The 25,793-nt window shown below is 44.8% G+C and overlaps 2 protein-coding genes across 2 annotated transcripts; one reads left to right on the top strand and one right to left on the bottom strand.

Annotated features, from left to right (window-relative positions):
• The first annotated feature begins 74 nt into the window (after positions 1-74).
• Positions 75-12,176, top strand: KAT8 (lysine acetyltransferase 8). Its single transcript, XM_044447864.1, has 11 exons — positions 75-411; positions 1,490-1,564; positions 3,009-3,184; positions 3,357-3,410; positions 3,512-3,676; positions 4,062-4,151; positions 6,421-6,561; positions 7,157-7,250; positions 7,768-7,918; positions 8,130-8,284; positions 10,630-12,176. The coding sequence occupies exons 1-11, from the start codon at positions 144-146 to the stop codon at positions 10,692-10,694; spliced, it is 1,434 nt and encodes a 477-aa protein (XP_044303799.1). The 5' UTR covers positions 75-143; the 3' UTR covers positions 10,695-12,176.
• A 2,555-nt stretch (positions 12,177-14,731) lies between these two features.
• On the bottom strand, positions 14,732-18,562 carry PRSS8 (serine protease 8). The gene is made up of 4 exons (XM_044447865.1): positions 18,360-18,562; positions 17,205-17,479; positions 15,954-16,120; positions 14,732-15,202 (listed from the first exon to the last, which is right to left on the bottom strand). Exons 1-4 carry the CDS (start codon positions 18,533-18,535, stop codon positions 14,819-14,821), a joined length of 1,002 nt encoding a protein of 333 aa, XP_044303800.1. The 5' UTR covers positions 18,536-18,562; the 3' UTR covers positions 14,732-14,818.
• Positions 18,563-25,793: the final 7,231 nt, after the last annotated feature.

Genomic DNA, 25,793 nt, shown 5'->3' with positions numbered 1-25,793 from the left:
GCGGAAGTGGCGTCACACTCGGGCGCCTTCTCTCATCTCTATGGTAATCCACTGTTGGGAGTAACTATTTCCGGTTTGGGCCTGGAAAGCTGGGAGAGCCGTTGGTCGGTGTTTGTGCGCGAGTTCTCGCGGTGGCGGTTGTCATGGCAGCGGCTGCGGGGCCTGGAGGAGGCGAAACGGCTTCCGCTGCCGATGAAGGCGGCGGGGGAGGCGACAGGAGGAGCCCCCCCGGCTCGGACCCAAGGCGCCTGGGGCCGGGGGGGCGAGAGGAAGACGAGGCGCCGCGGCAAGGCAGCGCGGGGGGAGCGGCCGGCCAAAGTCACCAGCCCTCGTCGCCGCCCGCCCGCGAGGCCGAGGTCACCGTGGAGATCGGAGAAACCTACCTGTGTCGGCGCGGGGACGGGACATGGCGTAAGTGCGTTTCCAAAGCAAATAATCTCTTCCTCCTCCGTTACGGCCTATGATGCCATAGCAACGGGACCCCCAACTCATTCCTGTGTCCCTGAGACCTCCAGTGGCTCATTCCTAGGTTGAGCTTCCATCCTGCAGCATGCCTCATCCATCGTTTGTTGAACGCATTCATACTCTGGGGGACTTATGTTTGCATATTTTAGTTTTCCAAGGTGGTTTGGAATACAGAGATGCACATAGCATCGTAGAACTCAGTTAAGTCCAAGCCATCATAAAACAAAATCATTAATCAGCAAGGTGACTGAATCATAAGCCACAAAACTACATATTGCTAAAACATCTCACGTCGCTACACTATATCTCTATGTGTGCAGCACGGGAACCTATTAGGAAGATGAACTTTTAATTTAGGGCCAGTAGTTGAAGACCCTGTTCTGATGGCCATTTACCTTGCCTCAGAAGAAGGTATCGAAACCTCAAGTCATGACCAAATGCTGAAATTCTGTTCACACTTACATGTCATTAAACCAGTGAATGCAGGATATGCTTCCAAGTAAGCATGCATAGGTTCAGCTTATGTGCATTGCAGTTCCTCCTGTGTTGGACCACCCTTAAAGTGCCCTTATGGATAATTAGAACTGTGGAGTTATGTAGAGATTTCTCTGTGTATTCCTTCAGTGTAGTGCCCCAAATTCATACACCAAATGCTCTTTTCTTTTGTAGTGCCCATCCGTAGTGCCCATCCTGTCATTTTCCTTTGGGTTTTCTACTTCTAGGACTGGACTTAGTACAGTAAGAATGGGCTAAGAGGCAACAGAAAAGTCTTCCTTGTGCCTGTTACCTTTTAAAAATCTCAATATCTCAGGTAGTCCCTTTTGTGGAAAATACTCATTTTAGGTTACTTGAGTAAGCTTTCATCCTGCAAGAGCAATGCACCCTTGGTTATCTCCGTCCTTCCATTCTTTCAGCTTGATAATGAACAGTTTGGCCAAAATGCTTCATGGTGTAGTAATGCCTTACACTTCTTAGTCTCTTCTTGTTGAGGTGGCTGTTAACTAGACAATTTCATTCCTTCCAGATTCTGCAGAGGTGATCCAGTCTCGAATCAATGAGCAGGAGGCCAGAGAAGAGTTTTACGTGCACTATGTTGGATGTGAGCATCTTTTGAAGAGTGTCTGTCTGTTCTATTGGGGATAAGCAGGTTTTTTTCTTAACTCATTCCAAGGGCCTTTTACACACATTGCAAAACTTCTCAAGTGTTATTTATTTCTGTACCGCCTCACAGCCAAAGCTCTCTGGGTGGTTATTTTTCTGGCAGAAAGTATGGGCATAACAGCTTATATTGAAATCTGTTGGGTTTTCTTCCTGGCAACTTCATTTGGTGATAATATTCTAAAAGGCATATTTGCTTATAGGTTTGTGGTGATTTCCTAAAGATTTCTGTGTTTCTGTCTCAGTCCCAAGAAAGTAGTTGGGTTTCAAATAGGAGGAAGCCTGGTAGTGTTGTCTTGGCACAATTTGGTTAGAAGCTGGTCTTCTGTATTCTGTACCCTGCCTTGTAAGAGGAAAGGACATGTAAACAATAGGAAAGTGGGGGAAAAGATGGACGTTTCCAAGTTCATGTTTAGGGTGATGAAGGAAAGCAGATCAGCAAAATTCCTGGGAAGCATTCCTTTTCTCAACTTATTGTAGCTAGTGTCAAATGCTATATTCCTGGAAGTGATCTCTTTAATTGGATATACACCTGATGACTTTTGGAAATATTCTCTCATCAATAGGAGGAGAAGTTAGAAAAGAGGTGCGTGGTCTTCAGACCTGTGAGAGCAGTGTAGCTTTTCGGTAGAATCTGAAGGCCCAGCCACTGAAGCCAAATGCAAAGCAGTGACAGGACGGCAGAAGGGGTTGGGGCATAGAGTACCTCTGAGCACAAACTTCATACAAGAATTTTATATTTATACCAGAACTGGAGTTTGCAAACAAATGCTTTCTCATACACATCTGTTTTGCTCCTCTTGCCTAAGCATAAGCTTTCTTGATTTTAGAAGCCCAATTTAGAGCCAGTGTGGTGTAGTGGTTAAGAGCATGGGACGGGGACTCAAGACGATCTGGGTTCTAGTCCCCGCTCAGCCATGGAGCCAACTGGGTGACTTTGGGCCAGTCACAGACTCTCAGCCCAACCTACCTCACAGGGTTGTTGTTGTGGGAATAAGATGGAGGAGGAGATGTAAGCTGCCTTGAGCCCTTTGTAGGAAAAAGGCAGGATATAAATCGAAAAATAAATAAATTTAGAAGGCGAGAAAGGGCCTTTAGTTTTTTCTTTATTAAACTACTGATAGTCAGACATTCTTGCTGATCTATTGCAGATCTGCCAGAGATTTATCATAAGATTCTGAGCTCCCAGTAGATCCCAGTTTTTCTTCTTCCTGACTCTGGTTCAGAATGGAGGAAGTGGGATGCAGTTTTATTAGCTTGCTTGAAGCTTCATCTAAAGTGTATTTGGAGTTGTAGTTTATAGTTTGCAAACTACAAACTATTGGGGAGGGGGGTGGATTTCTGTACCTGATGTACATCTGCTTACTCTCCTGTGGTAATGACAGTCAACCGACGTCTGGATGAGTGGGTGGATAAGAATCGCTTGGCCCTCACCAAGACAGTCAAAGATGCAGTGCAGAAGAACACTGATCAATACATGAATGAGCTGTCTGAACAGCCGGAGCGCAAGATCACACGCAACCAGAAGCGCAAACATGATGAAATCAACCATGTGCAAAAGGTAATGCCGCTAGAGGGGTGTCTGGGGAGCTTTGAATTGTGCTATCTTACAGACTGTTGGTTCCAGATCTGAAAAAAATCCAAGCTATTTTGAACCTCACAGTCTTACTAGTGGGTGGAATTCTTCAGGGAGCCCTTTCTACCACTCACTATGATGGTTTCTTCCATTGCAGACGTACGCTGAGATGGATCCCACCACAGCAGCATTGGAGAAGGAACATGAAGCAGTGAGTGTTCACCAGCACCTAGTCTGCCTTCCTGTCTATATCAGGCAGAAAAAGAAGCATGCGTGTGTTCAGAGATCCCAGCTCTCTTTCTCTCTTCTCAGATTACCAAGGTGAAATATGTGGACAAGATCCATATTGGAAACTATGAGATTGATGCTTGGTATTTCTCGCCATTCCCAGAGGACTATGGGAAACAGCCCAAGTTGTGGATCTGCGAGTACTGCCTCAAATATATGAAGTTTGAGAAGACCTACCGCTACCACCTTGTACGAAAGAGGGAGAACATTTGTCAGGGGCAGGGGGAATGGTGAATGGGGAGCCAGAAGTAAAGTGATATGAGAAAAGCTCCGGGAGAGCTGCATTTGGGGTTGATCTGTTTCAGCAGTTCTAGCACTTGGGACAGCCTAAAGAGATTTGACTGTGTTTGCATATTCCCATTTTTCTAGTACTAGTAGCTATTTATTTTCTGAGCCAGCAACTAGGTAAGCTAAACAAACAAGAGTAACATAAATTGAAGAGAGGAGGATATTGTCCTAATCAAAGCCAAGGCAGAAAAGCTAATGAAACTGTCAAACAACTCAGCAGTTGCAGTTCTCAGAAAAATGCAGGCACCTGACATTTTTGGGTAATCTGGCTCTTTCTCTTGTTCAGGGACAATGTCAGTGGCGGCAACCACCAGGGAAGGAGATCTACCGCAAGAACAACATCTCAGTGTATGAAGTTGATGGTAAAGATCACAAGGTGGGTGCCTACTTCAGCTCCCATGTTTTCATTTGTGGTATTTTTGTTTTATGTGAGCATGTGACAAGTTGCTACACTGGGAACTTAGATGCCTTCTAAACTGTCTTGTAGTTAAACTTCAGAGCCATGGTTCCTCCATTATGAAGGTGATCTTCCTGCAGGACCATAAGTAGTCTTCTCACATTGCTAGAGCACTTCTACTTTCTCCTTATGATTTATGCTGTTTAATTTGTTGACTTAGAAAAGCTTACAGGTTGCAAGAATTGCTTTCAGAAAAGGTCCCCTGTCCTTTGCTGATCAGCATGATGAGCATTGGTGTAGGCTGAGGGCAGGAAGTACCCAGCTCAAAATCTTGGTGGGCCAGCAGCCATTGACTTGCAGCTTCTTGGTTAATATTATTACACTGCATTTATCTCCTGCCTTTTTCCTTCTTGTGAGGAACTCAAGGCGGCTTATATCATTGTCCTCTACTCCATTTACCCACAAGAACAATCCTGCTAAGTAAGTTAGTCAAAGAGTGAGTGACTGGCCCAGAGTTACCCAGTGAACTTTGGGGCTGAATGGGGACTAGAAGCTGGATCTCCCAGGTGCCCAGCCACCACACTGGCCCTTGATGTAGGAACAGCTGTATCCAAGGTGGCCAATCACTTGGCATGCAGGACCAATCACCGTCTAGATCAGTGGTGGCAAACCTCTGGCACGCGTGCCGCAGTGGGCATGCAGAGCCCTCTCTGTCGGCACACGAGCCAAGTCGCCCCAGCATTGCCCCAGCAGCCGAGCATCGGATAAAAGCACACATAGGGCCATGTGCATGCTCAGAAAGGAGTGGCGGCACCAGGTGATGATGGCACAAGCCGCAGCTCATAAGCTGCAACTTGTCCAAGCTTTCGCATGACTGCTCAGAGCGCTGCCAAGTGCACTGTACATTTGCTTGGACTGGCTGTGAGGTGTTTTTTCCTAAACTAAAACCTCAGTTTTCAGGTTTTATTGTGTTTAGAATGGGCAGAAACGATGAGCTGTGCAGAAAAAGCTACTCAAGGCCTTTTCAAAATTGCATTATTTTCAATGGAACTTTAGCCCTGTATTAGGGTTAGGGGTGTGCACCAGGGTAGGATTGGGGTTGGAAAAATGAGGTCTCCTGGCATGATTTTGATGGTTGGAATGTGTTTAGAATCGGCAGAAATTAGGAGCAGTGTAGAAAAATCTACTCCAGGAAGGCTTTTTCAAGATTGCGCTCTTTTCAATGGAACTGTTGGCCTGTATTAGGGTTAGGGGTGTGCACCAGGGTAGGGTTAGGGTTAGAAAAACGAAGTGTCCTGGCCTGATTTTGATGGTTGGAATGTGTTTAGAATGGGCAGAAATGATGAGATCTGCAGAAAAAGCTACTCAAGGACGGCTTTTTCAAAATCACCCTCTGTCGGCACACGAGCCAAGTCGCCCCAGCAGCCAAGCATCAGGTAACAGCGCACATAGGGGCCATGCACATGCTTGGAAAGAGTAGGGGCACCAGGCGATGACATCACAAGCCGTGACTTATTAGCCACAACTCATCTGAGCTTTCGCATGACCAGTCAGTCCGCTGCCAAGGATATATATATATTTGCTTGGACTGGCTGTGGGTTGTTTTTTCTAAACTAAAACCGCAGTTTTCAGGTTTTATCGTAGTGTTGGCCCTTTGAGATAAGTAAGAGGGTTTTGGGTTGCAGTTTGGGCACTCAGTCTCTAAAAGGTTCCCCACTGCTGATCTAGGTTATGGATAAGAATCTGGAGCAGCATACAAGGGTGCTCAGCAGAATTCTAATAGACCAGATCATTGATGAGACAAGATGTGCCAGTAGTTTGAGAAGCTGTGCAATGGGAGTTCTGGTATCCAATAATTATTAACCTGGAATGTTCCAGAAGATTGACTTTGATATGCAGATGGATTGCTGAAAGGTCCTTGGCCTGAAAATACAACAGAGCTTGAAAGGTTCCAAGAGTGGACTTTTTGCAAAACTGACATTGGCGATATATATCTCTTCATGGCTTTTTGAATGTGACTGACTGAACAAGCTTAAGAGCACCACTCTACCATTCAGTGTGATTCAGAACAATGTTTGTTGGTTAGGTTTTGTTTTTGTTTTGTGGTCCTGGGGCTGTACTCTCTGAGGAACCTCATCTTGTTCTTTTTCTGGGTGGGAAAACAAGTCTACACTAATCTTGTTCTTTTGTTGCTGCATTCCATCCTTTGCTAGTCCGTTGGATTACTGACACTGGTTCTCTCCCTCAGATTTATTGCCAGAATTTGTGTCTTTTGGCCAAACTGTTCCTGGACCACAAGACCCTCTACTTTGATGTGGAACCCTTTGTCTTCTACATCCTCACAGAGGTGGACAGGCAAGGGGCTCACATTGTTGGCTACTTTTCCAAGGTACAGAGCTGATTTAGGCTGTGTGTTTGAGTCAGGGAGGGGGAAGTTTGTGTTCTGGATAAGGGGTGTGAGAAAGAGGATAAGTATTGAAAGTGGTACTACTTTGTGCTTAAAATAAATTAATCCTGCACCAAGGAAAACTGAAAAGCAGAAAATTAAAATTAAAAACATGCTTCTGCTGAGGAGTGCAAAAGGAAAGAATTGGGCATGGCCCAAGTCTTGTGTACTGGAAATTCTCTAACTTGTCACTAGGTATGACCCATATGCTTTCATGTTTACAGCCAAAAGGACTAAAAACTTGATCTGTTGCATTCATATATTTTTTGCCAAAGTGCTTGAGGTGGTACACAAATGTAATATAACATTTTGCAACTTAATAGACACAGTACCACAGTGATAATGGACAGGCAGCAAATTCCAGTACTATGGTCATGGCGGGAGACAGTTCTAGGAGGAGAGGAGCCAAGGGGTGGCCCCAGGTGTGTCAGAAGGAGGAGCTTCTCTGTTGTCATCTTCTATGGTTGTTTGTTCCTGCTGGATCCTTTGCCTGCTCCTTTCTGCATTTGATATTCTTGGTTTTGGTTTTGTTCCCCAGGAGAAGGAGTCACCAGATGGCAACAATGTGGCTTGCATCCTCACCTTGCCCCCATACCAGAGGCGGGGTTATGGGAAGTTCCTTATTGCTTTTAGTAAGTTTGCTTCCTGCAGACGTATGTGACAGGCACTAAAAATGCTATGAAGCAGATTGGTAGCCTATTAACTTCTTTCAGTTCCTGGAGGGAGATAGTCTTCCCCTGACTCCACCTAGAAGAAAGTGCTAGAAATGCTTCAGTATTCCATTTGATTTAATGTGAAATTAAATATTCTGAATGTCAAATAATGTGATGCAGAATTTCCACCCATAAAAATGTCATAACTTAGATATTCTTTGATACTTCCTATTCAATTAAGATAAAGGGCTTTACAAATGATGAATATATGTTGTGGTACTGTGGTTATCACTCCCGTATTTCAGAGCTGCAACTCAAATTATAAAATGGTCATCATAAGAGCATGTACCTTCAAATGTGCTTTGTTCTACAGGAGACTTTATCAGGACTAAACCATATCATGAAAAGGCTCCCACTAGCTTATAGCTCTTGAGATACCTGGATTTTGAGCTGTGACTGCTTCTTTGACCTTAACCCTAAACTTCTTCTTCTGCAGGCTATGAGCTGTCCAAGCTGGAAAGCACAGTGGGTTCCCCAGAGAAGCCCCTCTCAGACCTAGGCAAACTGAGCTACCGTAGCTACTGGTCATGGGTGCTGCTGGAGATTCTCCGGGATTTCCGTGGCACTCTCTCCATCAAAGATCTCAGGTGAGAGAGAATCTGAGTATTAGTGAGACGTACCTGCTAATGCACAGCTTCAGTGTTGACAGAGGGGCGCACACATGAGTGAAATTGTACTATGAGCAGTCTTGAGTGAGCATAATGGGGCTGTTCAATTAAGCTGCATGTTCTTAACCTTGCTTATTCTTGCAGACCTCCACCTGCTACTTTTTCTTCTCCTTTTTTCCCCTGTGCACAGCCAGATGACAAGCATCACACAGAATGACATCATCAGTACACTGCAGTCTCTGAACATGGTCAAATACTGGAAGGGGCAGCATGTCATCTGCGTCACCCCGAAGCTAGTTGAGGAGCACCTCAAAAGCGCCCAATATAAGAAGCCTCCCATCACAGGTACTGTGGGAAGGGGGATTTTATTTTATTTTTTTTAATATATATATATATATATATATATATATATTAAAAAAAAAATTTCTAGGCCGCCCCATTCACCGAAGCCTTGGGGTGGCTTACAGATAAATAAAATACATAAATTAACAATATAAAACACATATAACAGTATAAAATAAGTCGCCCTGGTTATGAGGAAGAAGAGATCTTTAGGATGTTGCCGTTGTTGTGATTGCTTTTTCCTAAAAACCTCTGGTTACAAATCAAAATTCAGCCCACATGCACAATTCCCTGTTGTCTTGTTACCTTGTTGTTGCTGTTGCATTACTAGGATTGCCAGGTGGTCACAGTGCAAAAAGAATCTGCAACAACTGCCAGAATTCTTTTAGTGATTTTGTGGAAGTCTTCCTTGGTCTGTGCTCATGCATATAGACCCTGCCTTCTAAACCTCTGCCCACTTCCTTCCTGCCAGTGTTGCACAGTTGTACTTCGGTTCCTTCTTTTTTCAGTTCCACTTCTCCACAACTAATTATTACCTCTTGTTCCTGCTTTTTAGCCAGTCCCAACTTGCATTGTCCTGTTCCTTTTACCTGGTCTCTTGACCACTCCTCTCCTAACATTCCTTTTTCTTGAGCATATGGCCCTCCTGATCTTCAGCAAAGTGAAGTATTTCAGAACCACCTTTTTTGTTTGCTCAGACCCCTGTCTCTACTCACCTACTCTTTTCCTTAAGCTTCATTCTCCTATTCTTCCTTCAGTTCTCTTTCTGGGTTCCTCATGTACCCTCCCCCTGCCTTTAGTCTCCTTGGCTTTCTTTGGGCTTCAACTTCCCTGTGTCCTGAAATCTCTTTTAGTCTTCATTCTGTTCTGTGTGACATTCTGAGCCCAGTTTTTTCCTCTCAGAAGCTGGTTAGCAAATGCTTTAGTGTCCTAAGCAACAGAACATTCAGTTATGCCACTCCTCCAGCTCTGCCAGTCCATGTCAGAAGCAAAAGGAATGTAGCATAAATGGGGTGGGTAGGTTATCCCTTGCATCAGTGAAGTCACCAAATCAGTGCAGACAGCCAGAGAATACCAGTCTTTTTTTTAAAAAAGCCAAGTTTTAAGCTTGCTGGTGGTTCACTTACTGTAGGGTGGGAATGTTTGCCACAGAAAATGTATGTGTCTCTACTTGTCCTTTTCACTTAGTACTGTATTTATTTCCTATTATTAGTATTACTCAGCCAGGTTGTGTGTCCAGTCCAGTCCCTTCTGCCGCAAGGTCCACATCAGGGATGGGAACCTGCAGTCCTCCAATTGTTAGTGAACTACAGCCCCATCACCTGCGTTCACTGGCCATGTTGGTTGGGCCTTATGGGAGTTAAAGACCAACAACATCAGGAGGGCACAGGTTCTTAATTGCTAGTCCACTCTGCATCCTTGTTCCTGCTCCCAATCAATATAAATACTGCCAGAATTAATTACTTTGCAGTATTAAGTCTGCATGCAAAGTTCATACTGTTTCCTCTCCAGCCCCTCAGATGTGAAGTGCACTGAATATATGTTTTCACAACTGAATTCCATAACCTGTTTTGCTTTGTTGTCTCTGTGATGGAGTCTGCCAAGCCCCACTGAGTGCAAACATGGAACCGCCTTGTATGAGGCCAAGGAAGTCAGCGCTTCCTTTGGGCGGTGTTGGGTTTTCATCCTTGCTGAAAGAGGCCTTGTTTTCCTGAGTGGCGACGGGGAGGCGAATGGCATGCCATTTTGTGCCAGTTATGTAACGAGTTGCACTGAGCTTGCCATTAACCCCCTCCTAAGCCTCTCTTCCTTTAAATAAGCTGTTCTGTCAGAGTTGAAATGGAGCCACCAGTGGGGTGGAGAATGGGGCTGATTATCAGTCACAGGTAAAACATGCTGTAATGTTTAACTTTCAGAGAGGCAAATACCATGTACCTCTTTGAAATGTACTTACCTCTGGGATGTTTAGAATAGCAAATGGGGCTTGGTGGAAGCTAAACACAATTTGTCAAGGTACTGTTACTTGTTTGCTATTGCAGCCCCAAAAGCATCATTCAGGTCACGTTTGCATCTACAGCTTGCTCTTTTAAGGCACAGTTAGGAACTGGACTGAACAGAATGCCATAAGCTATTATGTAAACATTAAACCTGTATTGAAAATGACCTTTCCAGCTTGAATAGCTATTAAGTGAATAAGCTTTCATAGTTATTTTCAGCAGAGCCAAGAAGCAGTATCGTCTGTCATATCAGAGCTGGTGATAAAATGTATTTGGCTGCGCTGGCCTACTTGCCTGTCGCACACTGCCTGACTTTGCTTTTTTCTCCCCTCCCTTTTCTTTCTCCTGCAGTGGATTCCCTCTGCCTGAGATGGGCACCTCCCAAACACAAACAAGCCAAGATTTCCAAAAAGTGAAGGCAAAATTGACCTGAGAAGCCGAAGGTTATGCATCAGTACACGCCCACCCTTCATTTTAAGAGATGCTATAAGACTAAGCATTTGTGTTGGTCTTGCATGGGTCAGACATGCTCTGAGCAGATGAGCTGGAGGTTTGGGAAATGAGCTGTGCTATCCAGTATTGCAGCAACTCTGCTCAGGTATGCACTTCACTAAAGTGAAGACTGCCCACCTACTCTGCTTTCTGCATCTGCCTGACCTTGAATGGTAAACATCTTTCCTCTTGCCAGTCCTGGTGTTTTCCCCTGGTATGGATTCAGAATGTATGTCCTTCCTCTTGGAGTAGGCAAAGGAACACAGCCCTTTCTTCTACTGTCTCTGTTGGTCTGGAAACAGAAGTCCATTGCTGAGCTTCTCTAGCAAGAGACCCTAGGTAACTCCCTCCTGCAAGCAAGCAGGTCATGGCATAACTGATAGAGCAAGACACAAAGCAGTAAACAGACACGTAGGGTGGATGTTTGGGGAACAGTGGGTAGGGTAGTTAGCAATACCAAAGGGTTGTTAGAGGGATTACGAGTTCCTGTATTCAGGAGAAAGGACAGCTTTCACAGAAGCTTAGTAGTCCCATCAGTCTCCCTCAAAAGGCTGAAAGCCTAGTAGCTTTTTCCCAAGGGTATAAAGGTCTGCCTCTAGGTGAAGCGGTCAGCACCTTTATCTCCCTTTGAAGGATGCAGGAAGTCTGGATCTATCAAACAAATGATCCACCACACATGCTTTTGTTTCTGGCAGGATGGTTTTCTGGATCCTCCTACACTCATGCAGCTGTCAGCAGCTTGGAAAAAGAGATGGGTGGTATTTGCATTTTATTTTGTCCTGTCCTGCAGTCAAAGTTTTAAGGAGAAAACCAGCAAAGAAGGAGAACATTAATTAGAACTATGCTTGAGGGTTTGAGCCCTCAGACTGTGCCAGCACTAAGAGAGTCCTGACTTGGGCTTTTGCTTTCCTGGTTACCCTGGATTTTTTCATTTTCATTTGGAAAGTCTCAAACAGGGTGGTTTTATATGCAAAGATACTGTGGGAGTGGGAACAGGCAAGCATTGGGGTTTTCTAGGCAGAAGACAGAGCCTCCAAAATTTATGCAGTTGAGTATTGTGGGTTTGTTTCTCCTGACAAACTTGCACTTCAGCTGTATGAACTGCATAAATTCACGATAAAATGTGAAGGGACTTTTAAAGAAGACACCAAATTCTCTTGGACAGAGAGCATGTGGAAATGGTATGGCTAAAGAGGGAGGCTGCTGAAGTTCTTCACGGAAGCGTCCACACCTTGGTTTAACACTGGGGTTAGTGCTGATGGAACATAGTGGATCTAGATTGAAAATGCAAGAAGACGCAACCATTCGTATGGGGTCTTGCTGCCACTATTAGACTCATACATGATGTGAGTAGTGTGTTTTCTCTTACTTTGAGAAGTATTTTAATTAATAAAACCATAAAAGCATGGTATTGTTCAGTATCTACTCCTGTAATCTACAGTAATCTACAATGCTGGCAAATTTTGTTGGTGTGCGGGACAATGGGAGGAGCCATCTGTCCGCTGGGGAATATTGATGCAGCAGCTCAAAAACAGACTTAAAACAAATTAGGCCTTTTCCACATATTTGCAGCATAGCGAACAGATTTCTGTGTTACGTAGATAGGCGCACACTTAGACTCTTACTGAGGTGTCCTACATTAGCACTACTTGTTCATGTGTATGCTACCTGGGTAGTCAAACTTCAATATTCATAACCTAGGAGCTCCAATAACAGTCTCATTCCACTGAACCTGACCCATAACTGAAAGATATGATTTGACCTCATGCGACTTTGGCGTAGCAGTGATACAAAAGGCTGGCATCAAGTGAAATTCTGCTATGCTGCTTCTAAACAAAGAAGTTCTGCTTAAGTGTTGAACCTGGCAACCTTAGTGGATGTGGAATTATGATCTAACATACTTTCAACTAGAAAATTCTGTCTGCTTCATCAGTTGCATGTCTACCATAAAACTGGTTGTCTTGACTCTAGGTCTGGCCAGTTCGAGGAATTTTCTATTAGAATCCCAGATCTGTAGTAGGTCCAGATGTAGATTTATATTAATTTTTGCAGCTTATTCCAGTGTCTGGTTAAGCTTGATCAACAGCTGTACTGCAGGTGTGTTCCCGTCCAATGTACCTGAAGGTTTCCCACCCCAGTTTGTTTATTTTTTTTTTATTTTTTAAACATTTTTATGCCGCCCCATTCGCCGAAGTTTACCATTATGGCATATACTTCCTGGGGAATTGCTGTTTTTATTTAGCTGTGGAGATATGCTCAGGTATGTCACTGCACTTTACAAGCAGATGCTCATTCAGTCAGTATGTCAAGGACTAGGTCAGTCTCTAGACTCAGTTGCAGCATTCTGTAGAAGCCACCAAGGCTCCCCAGTAATAAAAACAGCCCTCTTCATCACAGAATTACTATTCACTTTATTAAAAACCCTTCATCATGAAAGTAGCATCTGAATTTCATTCTTCCTCTAAGAGAGCAAGATGCCTACATAATATTTTAAGTTGTGCAAATATAAGCTACCTAAAATCATTAAGTTCCCCAGAAGGGAGAGTAGATTTTTTTCTACCTGTTATCTCTTCATTCTCACACAAGGGCATGCCACGCCATTCAATACTCCGCCACACTGGCAACAGTTCAGTCTGTGTATCATTCACCAGCATACTTCTGTTGAGGTGCCCCATTGTGTCTTGTCTTACACTCAAATTAAATTGCACCATAACATAATCTGAAGCTGACAATGAGGGACATTTCATTCAAAGAACATTGCTGACATTTCCCAAAACTCACATTCTCTCTCTCTCTCACACACACACACACAAAGCTCTACCAGTGGAAGGATTTGCTGCTTACAAAACAAACGGAAAGTACAGTCAACACACAACCAAGGATCACAATGTAGCAATTCAGAAGGGGGTTAGACTGGCACCATTTTCCCACCTCCTTTTTTCAGTTTTGGAGCTGGAATTATTCATGGGTAAACATGGAGACTTGACCAGTCCTGAAGAGATAAATTAAGGGCCAGCAAAATCCGAGCAGCAGAGAGGAGTGGGTGTTATGGAACACAGTCTTTCCTCAGTGGCTGGCTGTTCTTTCACAGTCACATCAGCAAGGGTCAGTCCTCCAACTCCAGTCAATACAGTCTGAGATGTGAATAGGAACAGTGGGCCAGTTGGGCTACCCACACATCCTGCTTCCCAAAGCTCACGACCCCACCCTGTAGCCAGGCATTGTCTGCTGGTTGTGCAGGGATTTCCCCAGTGGTCTTAGAAAAGGAAATTGACTAGAGCAGATTAGGCTGCTCTGTGAGGTGTCAAAATGTGTATATCAGATAGTAGTCTTAACTGGACTCCAAGTGAGTGCCATTGCTTGGGTGGGTCCAGTTCACTTCATAACATGAGGCCAGACCAACAGCTGGCTTGTCTAGAAACTCTGCAGACCCTGTCGGAGGCAAAGCTGAAAGGATAGGCAAGAGCCTGTGTAAAACTTTGGGAAGCTGGAATAGTGTGAAGAGGAAAGGACTTCCACAAAGAATCAAGATGGCAGCTGCACTCCACACATGGAATGGCTTGACTTTATGAGTGGGAAGCTTGGAAGGGCACATGAAGTGATCTGGAAGCAGTATCAAGAGGCAGATCAAGGCACACAAATCTGTATGGAGAATAAGCCAGAAGCAGAAGATGCTAGGCAGTGGCCTTGGGGATCTGTGGGAAGTGAGGCCCAGAAAGTGGTAAGAGAGGGCGGCTAAATGCAATTTCATAACTTAATGGAAGGCTGCCATTTCAGGACCACAAAATGGAGTCTAGCCATGACCAGTCTAAAGACAGGCAGTTAGGGCAGGGGGACTTGCCACGAATTAACAGGTCAGAAAGAAACCCTGTTGGTATAAAGAACACACAGGACTGAGCAGCGGTTCTGCCGTTTTGTAATGATAGCCACCAGCATCACATGTGTTTCAAGCACACTGGAAAAGCCTGAGCTGTGACAGACCGTGAAATTGTGGGACCATCCACTTGGGTATTGCCCTGTGCAATAGGATGCACAATTGCTGTGTGATTTATACAAGGCAGTGGAAGCTTAGGAGGAGGAGGAGGAGGAGGAGGGGCAGGCTGGCTGTGCAAGCCCAGGAGGCAGCACTGTCTGAAGGATGATGGGCGGAGTTGATAGGACGGTTCCAGCCTGGTGCGGGCTGGATGCCATCATAAGGTCCAGAAGGGATAGTGGTGGGGCACATGCCCTCCTCAGAGACTGGCTCCACACTGGCGACCACTTCACTGAGCTCCACTTCTGGGACTTTCTCCTTAATCCAGTCAGCATAGGTTGAGGTGCGGATATAGACACCAGGCCTATTGGGGGCTCCACACGTATCTCCCCAGCTCACTACTCCAGCCAACAACCAAGCATTGCCGATGCGACAGGACAGAGGTCCTCCGGAGTCACCCTAAAAAAAGGGAGAATATCATTTAGAGATGATGTTTGCATTAAAGGTGACATGGGTAGGTCTGAAAGCCCTCAAGTTCACAGGCTGGGGAGTGCCACTTAACCCTGCATAAGTCAGAAATTTGGAGGGGGCCAAAGTATTTAATGGGGGCAGAGTTGTTCAAGATATATCTTTAAAATCATTCAGCATGGCATTATTCCCTGTCTTTTAACTATACCCTCATACCCTTACATGTTTCAACAGCATGCTGTTGTATCACTTAGAGGCCCATATTCACAAGGGAGAGGCCATTTCTGGCTCCAGTCTCGTTGCTTGAGCAGGACTGGGGGCAACTGCAGGTTTGGCTGTATCACATGCCTGCAGGTCTTTACAGAACAACAGATGTACTGCAGAAATGTATTCCCTTGCTACTAACCACAGCATTAAAAGTGCTCCAGAATCAAGGTAGCAAAGGGACTTAACCCCTGAAAAACAGATCCTACTCCAGGCCTCACTAGAGTGCCTGCTTTTCCCCACTTCCCCAATGTGTAGATTGGTGCTTAGAGTGAACAGATTTGGCTGGCTGAGGCCAAAACAATCAAAAGGGCAAATCCAGCCTGCTGATTAATGTGAAGCACAATCCCCTGTGCAAATCCCACAGAATGAACAGTGCCCAGCTTAGCTTGCAGCTCTGCATGCTAATACTGCTTGGCCCTGCCCCTTGCCCAACTAAAAAGCATTCTCACTCTTTCCTTCCTCTTCCTGGTCTCACCTGACAGGCATCCTTCTTTCCTTCAGCAAAGCCAGCACAGATCATGTCACTATGGATAATGTGGGGGTCCTCCGGATCTGGGTTCTTGCTGTACAGGCACTTGCAGGTGTCCGTCCCGATAATGGGCACTTCAAGCTGCTGTAACGTCATGGGTGAGGGGAGGCTTGCTAAAAAGGAGAGAATTCAGAGTCAGGACCTGGGAGTGGACGAGTTTCTCCAAAGGGAATGTATATTATGGTTACGCTCCAAAGATCTAAAAGTACTGACTTCACTTGCACAAGCAGGTCTAATAATACCAATGCCTGTACATAATATGTGCAAGAAAGGAATTCAGCATATTCTCAAGTAGGCTCTTCATTGCTACTTTGTCTGTTACATGAGTTGGTCCTCACGACAGAGCCTTTTCAGTGGTGGTACCATTATTATAGAATAACTGCGTTGTTGAAATCCACTGAGCCTCAACCCTTATGCTTTTAATCTTCAGGCAAGCTGCTGATGACTTTGTAACTTCAGTGTGATTTTAATGTTCAAGTTTGATTTCTCCAATTACTGTTCTCCATGTTTAATTCCACTGATGTTTTTGCAACTAACTGATTTTCTTGTGCTTTTATTATTTTTGAAATTTCCATTTTTATTTCACTGTTTCATTGTATATCTTTAAATTGTTGTAAGTTACTTCATCTATCATTGTCCTGATGGTGAAATTTGGAAATGGGTTTCGGGTAGTCTGAGCCCTGACTTGTGCTAGGATGGCCAGAGAGAGATCTTCTATAAATTGCTGCCCACCTCCCATCAGAAATGCAGAGGCACCATAGCACCAAAACACATCACATCACTGAATAAACAGGAGGGATTGTGGTCCCTGGATCACAATGCAGCCTCAAGCACATAGGCCAAATCTGATCTGCTATGGCCCCTATCCAGCTCACTAGCATTCCCCAGAAGGCCATGCCCCTTCCACTGGACCACCTTTTGTTCCTCCATCACCAGTTGTTTGGTGGCTTCACAGTTTTTGTGCATTTCCCCTTATTTTAGAAAGCCGAAATGTCTCTCTTAAGGCTTTGTTACTCACAGTTAAGAGCCTTACACTAGAATAATATGTTGTATTTTTTTAAAGTCCCCTTCCCTTTTGCCTTTGACACTGTCCATTACTGGAATTCAGCCCCTGAGAAAATCTCCAAAATTGAATTGGGCCCTTGGACTGAAAAAGATTCCCCATCCCCATCCCTCAGGTGGAATTTTTTTCCTTACTAGATGTGAGCACGTTCCCCCAGCCGGTGACAGTGCACTTCATGCCACTGGGGAAACTGACAGATGAAGCAGGCAGGCAAATGGGCCGGACTGTGCGGGTGTAGGGAACGGGTTCCTTGAGCTTCACCAGGGCAAGGTCCCCTTTAGACCCTTCATCTTCGGTGAAGTCAGGGTGCTTGATCACCTCTGACACCAGCCTCACAACAATATCTGGTGAGGGGTTTTTGAGCTGGAAGGCCCCCAGGGTCACATCGTACATATTAATTGGATTCACCCTGCAGAGGGAAGAAAAAGCAACACATGTATCTCAAAATGCATTCTTAAGGTGCGTGTCGCCAAGGTTATACGGACACCCCCCCCCCCCCCGGGATCAGACCAAGAGATAGTATAACCTAGCATCCTGTTTCCAACAGTAAGCCTCCAGGAAGCACATAAGCAGAGCAGGTACAGTCCACCACTTCATTTTGTCCCCAGAAACTGGTATATGGTTAGTGGTATACTATATTTTAACATGGAGCTTCTTCCATTTCACTAAGAAGGTACAGAACCACGTAGACCTAAAAGCCTGCTTGACCAAGAACCATCACACCGCATCTAGTGGCAGCAAGTCCTGTCAGTTAACAAAAAATACGTAGAAAAACTTCCTTTTGCCACTCCTGGACCTGCAAGCACTTCACTGATTGAGAGCTGACCTACCACAGCAGCAGTAAGAACAATCCTGTGCAAGGTTGATAGGAAACATCATACAACTCCCAGCTTTCCCAGGGCTGGCTGGAGAATGCTGGAAGTTTTAGGACATTTCCCTGTCCAAACATTCAGATGACTGTAAAGCAAATTACTTCAGAATGGCTTGTCTATCTCAGTTTCATAGATTCCTTCCCTATCTGCAATCTAGGGAAAGAAAACTGGTCAGTCTTACAGGGTTGTTTTCAAATTACTACCAGATCTTATAGCTATACTACCAGAAATCTTATATCTATTGGATTCTAGTAATTCCCAAATTAACAGAGCCTTGCAGTCTCACTAGTTTTTAATCTACACCTGGATTTTGAAGCTGCCATCACTTAAACCCCATCCTCAAAAGACATCACAGTTTCCCACCCTGCTCACTACCCCCCTTGACCACATCACCCCACAAGGATGCCTCACACTTACGGAGGGAAGCAATGTGCAGCTGTGACCAACCACTGGGGAGTGATGAGGGTTGCTCCACACACATGATGACCGTTGAAGTTAAGGTTGGCCTGCCAGGGCCACTGTCCACTTTGGGCATCCATGCCACCCACGATCCGGCCCAGGGATGGCACCCCGCACAGGACTGCAGGGAACATTAAAATGTTACGGTTATCATCACATCATGTTTTTCATACAGGATGAACAAGCAATGATTTGAGACAGTATGCAGGTCAGTGTGTGTATTTGCTATCCCTCCAGGAAAGATAAAAAATGGCATTTCACGTGATATTTGGATACTGAAATCAGCATCATAAGAACTTTTTCATTTTGCATTAAAAATAACCCCCAAGTTTCTTGTCTGTAAGTCTGGGAAGATATGCCTACTTGTGTGTGCATAATGGTTACTGAAATCTCAGAGATCAAGGGCTGCTAGATTCCCAATGTATTGACAGAAAGCCTTCAGTGCCTGAATATCTGGAAAGGAATTGGCAGTGTTTTAAAAGAGACACTTTCTAGCATTGCCTTTGGAGATTAATACAGTGATCATTAAACCCTGACTGTTGGAAGCAAACAAAAAACACAAATCCTCACAGGATATGGGGAGGAATCAGAGTTAAACTCATGTGCAAGGAAACAAGATATGGTTAATTATTTCTAAAGAAATCTAGTGTAACATTTACAAATCTCTTACCTTGTGAGCTGGTCTCTTCTATGACTGCAGAATATAAGCAGGAGAGAAATATTGTGCAGCAGGGAATAAAAAACAAAACAGGATATCAGTAGGGTGTAAGGACAATACAATCTTACAGAAAACAACACCCCATCCTGGAAAACAGTATTGATTCTCTCTTCTTTTTGTTTTTTAATATACGAAAGAGTATCTGAAGAGGTTTGCAAACCAAGAATCATGAAGATTCTAGCTTTGTAGGTCTGTTTGTGAGTACGGCAATATTTTAAAAAGTTACCTCGTTCTGTCTGAAAGCTCAGGGAATACACCCAAGAATCCTGCTATAACCTGCTATACTCTGTCAGACTGATCTGCTCTATCTGGGCTGTGGTCTATTGAAACCTTTTTACATTCCACAGTTGGAGTATTTACAAGAGTGTATAGATTCAGATGGTAAAGGTTTTCCAGGACTGCATCAGATCAAGCAGTGTGTGGGAAATGGGAGTGAGCATGGGGGTAGGTCTTTGCCTGTATGTAAAAATTAGTTCTACCAAATAATCATTTTTTCTGCTGATTTGATAAATTGCTCACTGGTCCCAGGTAGGTCCTAATTTGGATCACGACTCAGCCCTGACCCCTCCCCTGACCCCTGTCCTCAAAGGTGAATTAAGCAGAATGCAGCTGAGAACAGGCAGGGTGTTTCTCGCAAAGCTGCAGTGCCATTAAAAGTTGTACCACAGGTAGAAATCCAACAGGAACAGCTGCCAAGGGTGCTGCATCTCTTTAGTTTCCAACTTGTTGTGAAAGACACAGGGGAAAAGTTGAGGGTGGAGGGAAGCAGCCTGATCTAGATCCAAAATCACCATACTTGCACCAAGTGACATCACAATGACAGAGAGAGAAAAGCAGTTTCTCCTGGCCTTTCTGAGATTCCTCCGTAGGTTGCATCTTTTGCCTCAGGAGAGGCCATCTATGGGAGGGACCTTGGGTGGGTCTCAGTGTTCCTCCTACCCCAGATTCTCTTGCTACAATGAACTCTGCTTCCCATCCTGCCAACCTCCAGCATGCTCTCCAAACTGAGAATCCTGCCATACCAGGAATTCCTGATCGATGAGCCTGGGCTGGCTTGGAACACATCCAGCTAGACAGTCATTGAGGACACTGTGAGAGAGGCCTTGGCGCTGGGAAATAGGAGGTTGCTCTTACACCACCGAATCGGATTCTGTTCTGCAAGTTTCGTCCCTGAAGGCAGTAAATGACTCAAGGAGAAGGCTATATAACACTTCATCTCTCTACACAGCTTGGTCAACCAATCACAGAGGACTTTGTCCATTTCCCTTCTTTCCTTTCCTTTCAGGCAAAACTGAATGCCTGAGCGAACTACTTCTGGCTTCTGGACTGGGGATGGCAAGTTTTCATGCGGCCTCAGGAGCTGTGCTTTTCATGCAGCTTGGTATGAGCAGGCAGCATTTTTACTGCTAACTATTAGGTTTGAGGGGTCTGTTTGTCCATTCTATTTAATATTGAAAACACTGTGTAAGCTCCTTGATGCACTCATCTTCATTATTTATTGCATTTATATCTTGGCATTCCTTCAATGAGTTAAAGGCAATCAACTTGATTCCCCCCTCCCCCATTTTATCCCCACAACAATCTTGTAAGTCAGAATAGGCCCCTGGTCACAGTGAGTTTCATGGCTGAGTGGGAATTTGATCCTAGGTAATCATAATCTAACCATCTATTTATTGCAGTGTAGGCCTCAAAGAGAGATCAGAAATACAAAGTTTTAAGAAGGAATTATTGGTTTATAGAGGAATCAAACCTACAACCCTGACATTATTCTAGAGCATCTGCTGTAGAAACTTAAACAAACAATTAGCACCACACTCTAATCAACTGCGATAATCACCCCACTTTCCATAATTTACTAGATTAAAAGGGACCAGCAAATGGCTTTTCCTGGTCAAGTGGGAAAAGGGCCTTTTTGCACAAAGAGTAGATTTATTATTTTACAAAAACAGATCTACTATTTTTATCCCATTTTTCTTTCCTAAGGGCATGCAGAGTGATTCACAAAGCTGAACTATACACAATTACCATAGAAGCAAATCAACTGGAAAGCAGCAGCAGCAGCCAGATAAAACCTGATTCAAAACAGCTGATTAAAAGACCAGCACAGCCTAATGACAGTCCAAAGGCACACCAAAACAATGCAATCCTTCAATAAACATTTAAAGACACCCTCCAAAGGAGACCTCATGTATCTACTGGAGACAGGGGAAGCATAGTATTTCAGGGTCTTAGTGCCTCTTCCAAGGTACCCTGATACTGGCAAAGGTAGACAATCAAAGGATTTATTAACCACAAATGATGCCCCAAAGCATTTCTTCTCTTGGTGCAAACAATGGTTGCCATGTTCTTGCATCCTCCAGGTGCACAATTTTGAACACAAGGATTGCCAAGATTCAAGCCATTCCTGGAAATCCTTTCCCTCTAACCCTATTTGCATGGAGGCCTAATCATGTTCTATTGATGCAGGAAATAGCAGCACATGCTCAGGGACATGCTTACAACTGCACATATCCCCATGCAATGTCTAGGAATGAAGCCATTTCAGGTCAGGCTCAAACAAACCCGTCTGCCCAGCCTTTATTTTAGGTTCTCACAAATGAACAGTTTTCCCACTCCTCCACATCCTTCCACTAAGGATTCCTGTATAGCCCGTTGAGTCCCTACAACAAGCCACAGCAACTGCAAGAAGGCTGTAACATTTTCCATTTCCCTGCACCTGCCCTGTTTACCTTTAGGAACCCCTGACTTGTACTATGCCAAAATATTTGAACCACCAACCCTGAACTCCACTGGTGGCATTTTTCAGTAAATGCTGAAAACATTCCTCCAGGGAGTCACTGCATTCATATGACTGTCCTCAAAATAACATGGGTCTAGAACGTATTTTGGTTATGAAATGAAACAGAGCCCTCTACCACAAATAGAGACACAGAGAAGACACACACACACAACGTCACCACCTAAATTCAACTCCTGGCCAGACTTCATACTCATATCTTGCTATTTCAGGTCCACCTAAAATAGAAGATTGTAGCTGTATGAGCAAGTAGGACATCTTAAAATAGAGTCAGGTCCAACTGGTTGGGTTGCCTACCTGTGACGTTTAAACCTGCCCCACCCCAGGGGACAAAATGTCACCAAGAGAAACCAACCTGACCTATCCCTGCCCTTCTGTAGCATCCCACCTCCTAGGGCTGCATTCCATCAGGTGGCCGGCATCTACAGGACAGGGGTGAGCAAAAAGAACGTCACAGGCAATTTACCCCCAAGGGCAGATTTGTATCATTCCCTGAAGTCCTATGACAGTTTCCCCAGCAATAGATAAGCAAAATTCACCTGTCTTGTTTCATTTTGACCCATTCTTCCCAGCAAAACAAAAACATCCTCCCCACATTAAAATCTGAGGAGAAAACCAGCCACAGGAGTCAGCAATTTATGACCTTCTGGTTGTTTCACCTACAGTTCCTATCATCCTTCACCACAGAAAGCTGCCTTACTGCAGAATTTCTGACCCTCTCTCAGGAATGCAGAAGGATTTCCTCCCCCCACCCCAGGTCCTTTCCTGTCCTTTCGGCAATCACATACAGACTCACACACAGAACAACATGAATTTTCTAAGTGCCAGTGTGTCCCATATTGCAGTGTCCATGCACAGTAAGATCAACAGGCCTGGAGAACCGCAAGATTTGCAAAAGTACCAAGAAAGAAAAAAGTTAGAAATTACACACATGCTAATGAAGGAAGAAAGATGCAGAACAGCCCATTGATGATTGATTGTGCTCAGTGATTAGAAGAATGTCAAAAATCTGTTCGGGGCAAGGTGAGAAGAAGGCTAAGGCAAGCAGGGTGGAGGATGGATCAGAATGAAGTTTCATGAAAGAGAGTATGGCTGGCTAGAATCCTAAACGGGAACATTCTACGGTTCAACAGTGTGTTGCACATTGCATTTGTTGAACTAACCTGAACCTGCCTATGCTTGGCAGATTCATCTCCCTCTTTGCAAATGCATGAAGCATATCTTAACCACGGAATTGTCAGAGGCAGCGCTTGAGCTGCGTGGGAAGACATGCCCTCTCCAACCAGGCAGGTGTTGAGCTAGGGAGGTAAGCAAAAGACACTCCGCAAAAGCTCCATGGTTCCTTTAACGGTATTCTCATGCTTTGAGACTGAGCACTACCACTGAAAATAGGTGGCAGAACTATACTGGAAGGAGCCATGGTTAAGTGAAAAGCCTTGGTGGGAAATATGCTGCAACTAACTTTTTTATTAACTGTATTCATATTGCATTTGGATATAGACAGATCCAAACTCCACCAGAGATTATTTCGGGGTCGAATACACACATACCAGTGAAGGATTTGCACATGCCAAACTTCCACAAGCACATACATGCATGTGCATGCAAACAGCACACCACTTCCCACCATTACTAAGTATTTGGCTTCAGTCTCCTTCCTCAAAGGTGTCCAGTTTCAAGGAGTTTCAGGTTTGTTGGAAGAAAGATAATGGACATTTCACAAGCTTGTTGCAGTTGTGTTATTTGCCTTTCTGGGAGCGGCAAGAAAAAGGTTATATGCCCTTTGGCTTCTAGGTCACTTTTCCTTCTCAGGGAAGAAGGAAGGACATGGTCTCTCCAACACCATTAGTTTTGATAGCTCACTAGCTCCTACTGCAAACCCAAGTGTTTGCTACTAACAAAGAATAGTACCTCTGCGCATGTACCGATCGTTATTCCTTTATCAGTAATTAACCAAAACCTACTCCTGGATATTGTGGGAAATAGGGGGCAGGATTTCTTGATTAGAGAGCACAATGTCCAAACAAGCCCTTCCTGATCATTCCATCTCTAGACAACTTGGCCATCAAAGGTTACAACTTTTTCTTTCTTGGCAAGTCTTCCATACTTTCAACAACTATGTGGCAGGCAGAAACTCCACAGGTAGGATCCTTCTGGTGTGACATTCTGAATAATTATAACGATTTCATTAGTAGGATTTCTGCCATGCTCTGGTCTGGGCACAGGAATTCCAAAAGATAAGGTAAAAACCTACCCACCTTTTTTCCTTTCTTGAGACAGCTTCCCTGTTTCTCTTTCTGTCTGTGTTGTCCCAACCCTCAGAGACCTTTGTCCTCTAGGAATGTAGCACCGATCCCACCCTCCCTATACCATGTACACAACACTGCTTTCAGGAAGAAGAATGGAAGACCAGGGTGTACCTGTTGCAATTTCTCAGTTGAAAAGACATCAGATTGCACATTGTAGCTGTGGTACAACTACCAGCACTTCACCAACACTACAGATAAACAAAAGATTACAAAAGCCACACTGAAAATTTGCTAGCCAACTATGGTGGAAAATTTGTCAGATGCTCCTTATTTTGGAGGATGTCTTTTAGGTGTTCTCATGTTGCCTGGCTCCCTCCTTCCCAGAACATCAGAGTCCAGTAGAGCACAACACTGTAGAACATAACAGAATGTCCTTTATAGTGGCAGGTTTCTTAAATTTTCTTTTTACTTCTTCTCAGTTTGTCATACTTCTGGAGCTGATTTTAAGGCCTGCAAATGCCACTTCATGATTGGAGAGGAGAACAAAAACAAAACTCCATCAAGAATCAATCCTGGAATAGTGTGAAGTATCATTACAAGCAATATCCTCGAGCATGTACAGAGTGTCTTTTTCTTGTGGATGAATAACAGCAGCCAGTCTTCACATGTTTTACCTAAAGGGATGACAAGTAGAGCTCCCAGACAGGTGAGAGCACCAGCACCTCTATTTTAAGAAATTAAACCCTTGAACGCATGCCTATTGACCAATGGTGAATCACTGCATTTGTCCTCCACATGACAAAGCATCATATTATCCTACCCCCATCCCAACGCACATGCATGTAAACATATAATGACCCAGCTCTGGGGCTGTCTCAATACCTTCTAATCAAGTCACCAGGCTTGTCTATTGAACCAAGCTGGTGGTTCATCTTTTCCCTCAGTGCAGCACCTGGCTTCAAAAGTAATCTCCATGAGGACTTGAAACTTGGAATAACATCCCCAACAAACACACTCCAACAGAGAGACCCAACAATTGTAAAGTAACTGCCTGTTCTTCGCATGGTTGCCAAACCAGACTAAGGCGTACACAGAAGTGGAGAAGGTTGGAAATGGCCAGCAGGCAAGAGGCAGGGTGTGGATGAGAGGAAAGAAATAGTAGGGCGCCTACCGCCCAGCTGGCACAGAGGAAAGGAGCGGCAGAGGGGAGAAGAACCGCGAGCCGCTTCCCACGCCAGCAGGGCACACCTGGAGAGCTGTCCTTCTGTACTCACCGCAGCCAAAGAGCAGGCCCAGTGCAAGGCCGAGGGCCCCCAGCAGCCTCCCCATGTCTCCCGCCTACTTTGTAGTCTTCTCACCACAGCCCAAAGACCCGCTGGCTGCTGGCGCCGAAGAGGAGCGCGCGGATACGCAAGCCGAGTGAGGACGCGCCGGGCGGGCTGCTGCAGGTAGCTGCGCGGGCAGGTGGACTGGGGAGGGAGGGGGCGGGCGGACTGCGCTCTCGGCCCGCCTTCCCGGGCTGACGGACAAGCAGTCCAACCTGTTGGTGACGGGCTGGGCTCCCAGGTAGAGCCCGTCAGCCGCCCTCCCGTGGGTGCCCATTTGCATGTTTCCGCCTTGCTTACCTG

This window comes from Varanus komodoensis, unplaced genomic scaffold (genome assembly GCF_004798865.1).
Source record: "Varanus komodoensis strain SLA01 unplaced genomic scaffold, ASM479886v1 scaffold53, whole genome shotgun sequence".
NCBI lineage: Eukaryota > Metazoa > Chordata > Lepidosauria > Squamata > Varanidae > Varanus > Varanus komodoensis.
This window is presented reverse-complemented; position numbering and strand designations above follow the sequence as displayed.

Coding starts and splice junctions, on each gene's coding strand:
- KAT8 (XM_044447864.1), top strand. CDS start 144: ATGGCAGCGGCTGCGGGGCCTGGAGGAGGCGAAACGGCTTCCGCTGCC. Junction 6,562..7,156: donor TTGTTGGCTACTTTTCCAAG/GTACAGAGCTGA, acceptor TTTGTTCCCCAG/GAGAAGGAGTCACCAGATGG. Junction 7,919..8,129: donor CTCTCCATCAAAGATCTCAG/GTGAGAGAGAAT, acceptor CCCTGTGCACAG/CCAGATGACAAGCATCACAC.
- PRSS8 (XM_044447865.1), bottom strand. CDS start 18,535: ATGTTCCCTGCAGTCCTGTGCGGGGTGCCATCCCTGGGCCGGATCGTG. Junction 16,121..17,204: donor GGGGAACGTGCTCACATCTA/GTAAGGAAAAAA, acceptor TCTCCTTTTTAG/CAAGCCTCCCCTCACCCATG. Junction 15,203..15,953: donor GAAAGAAGGATGCCTGTCAG/GTGAGACCAGGA, acceptor CCCTTTTTTTAG/GGTGACTCCGGAGGACCTCT.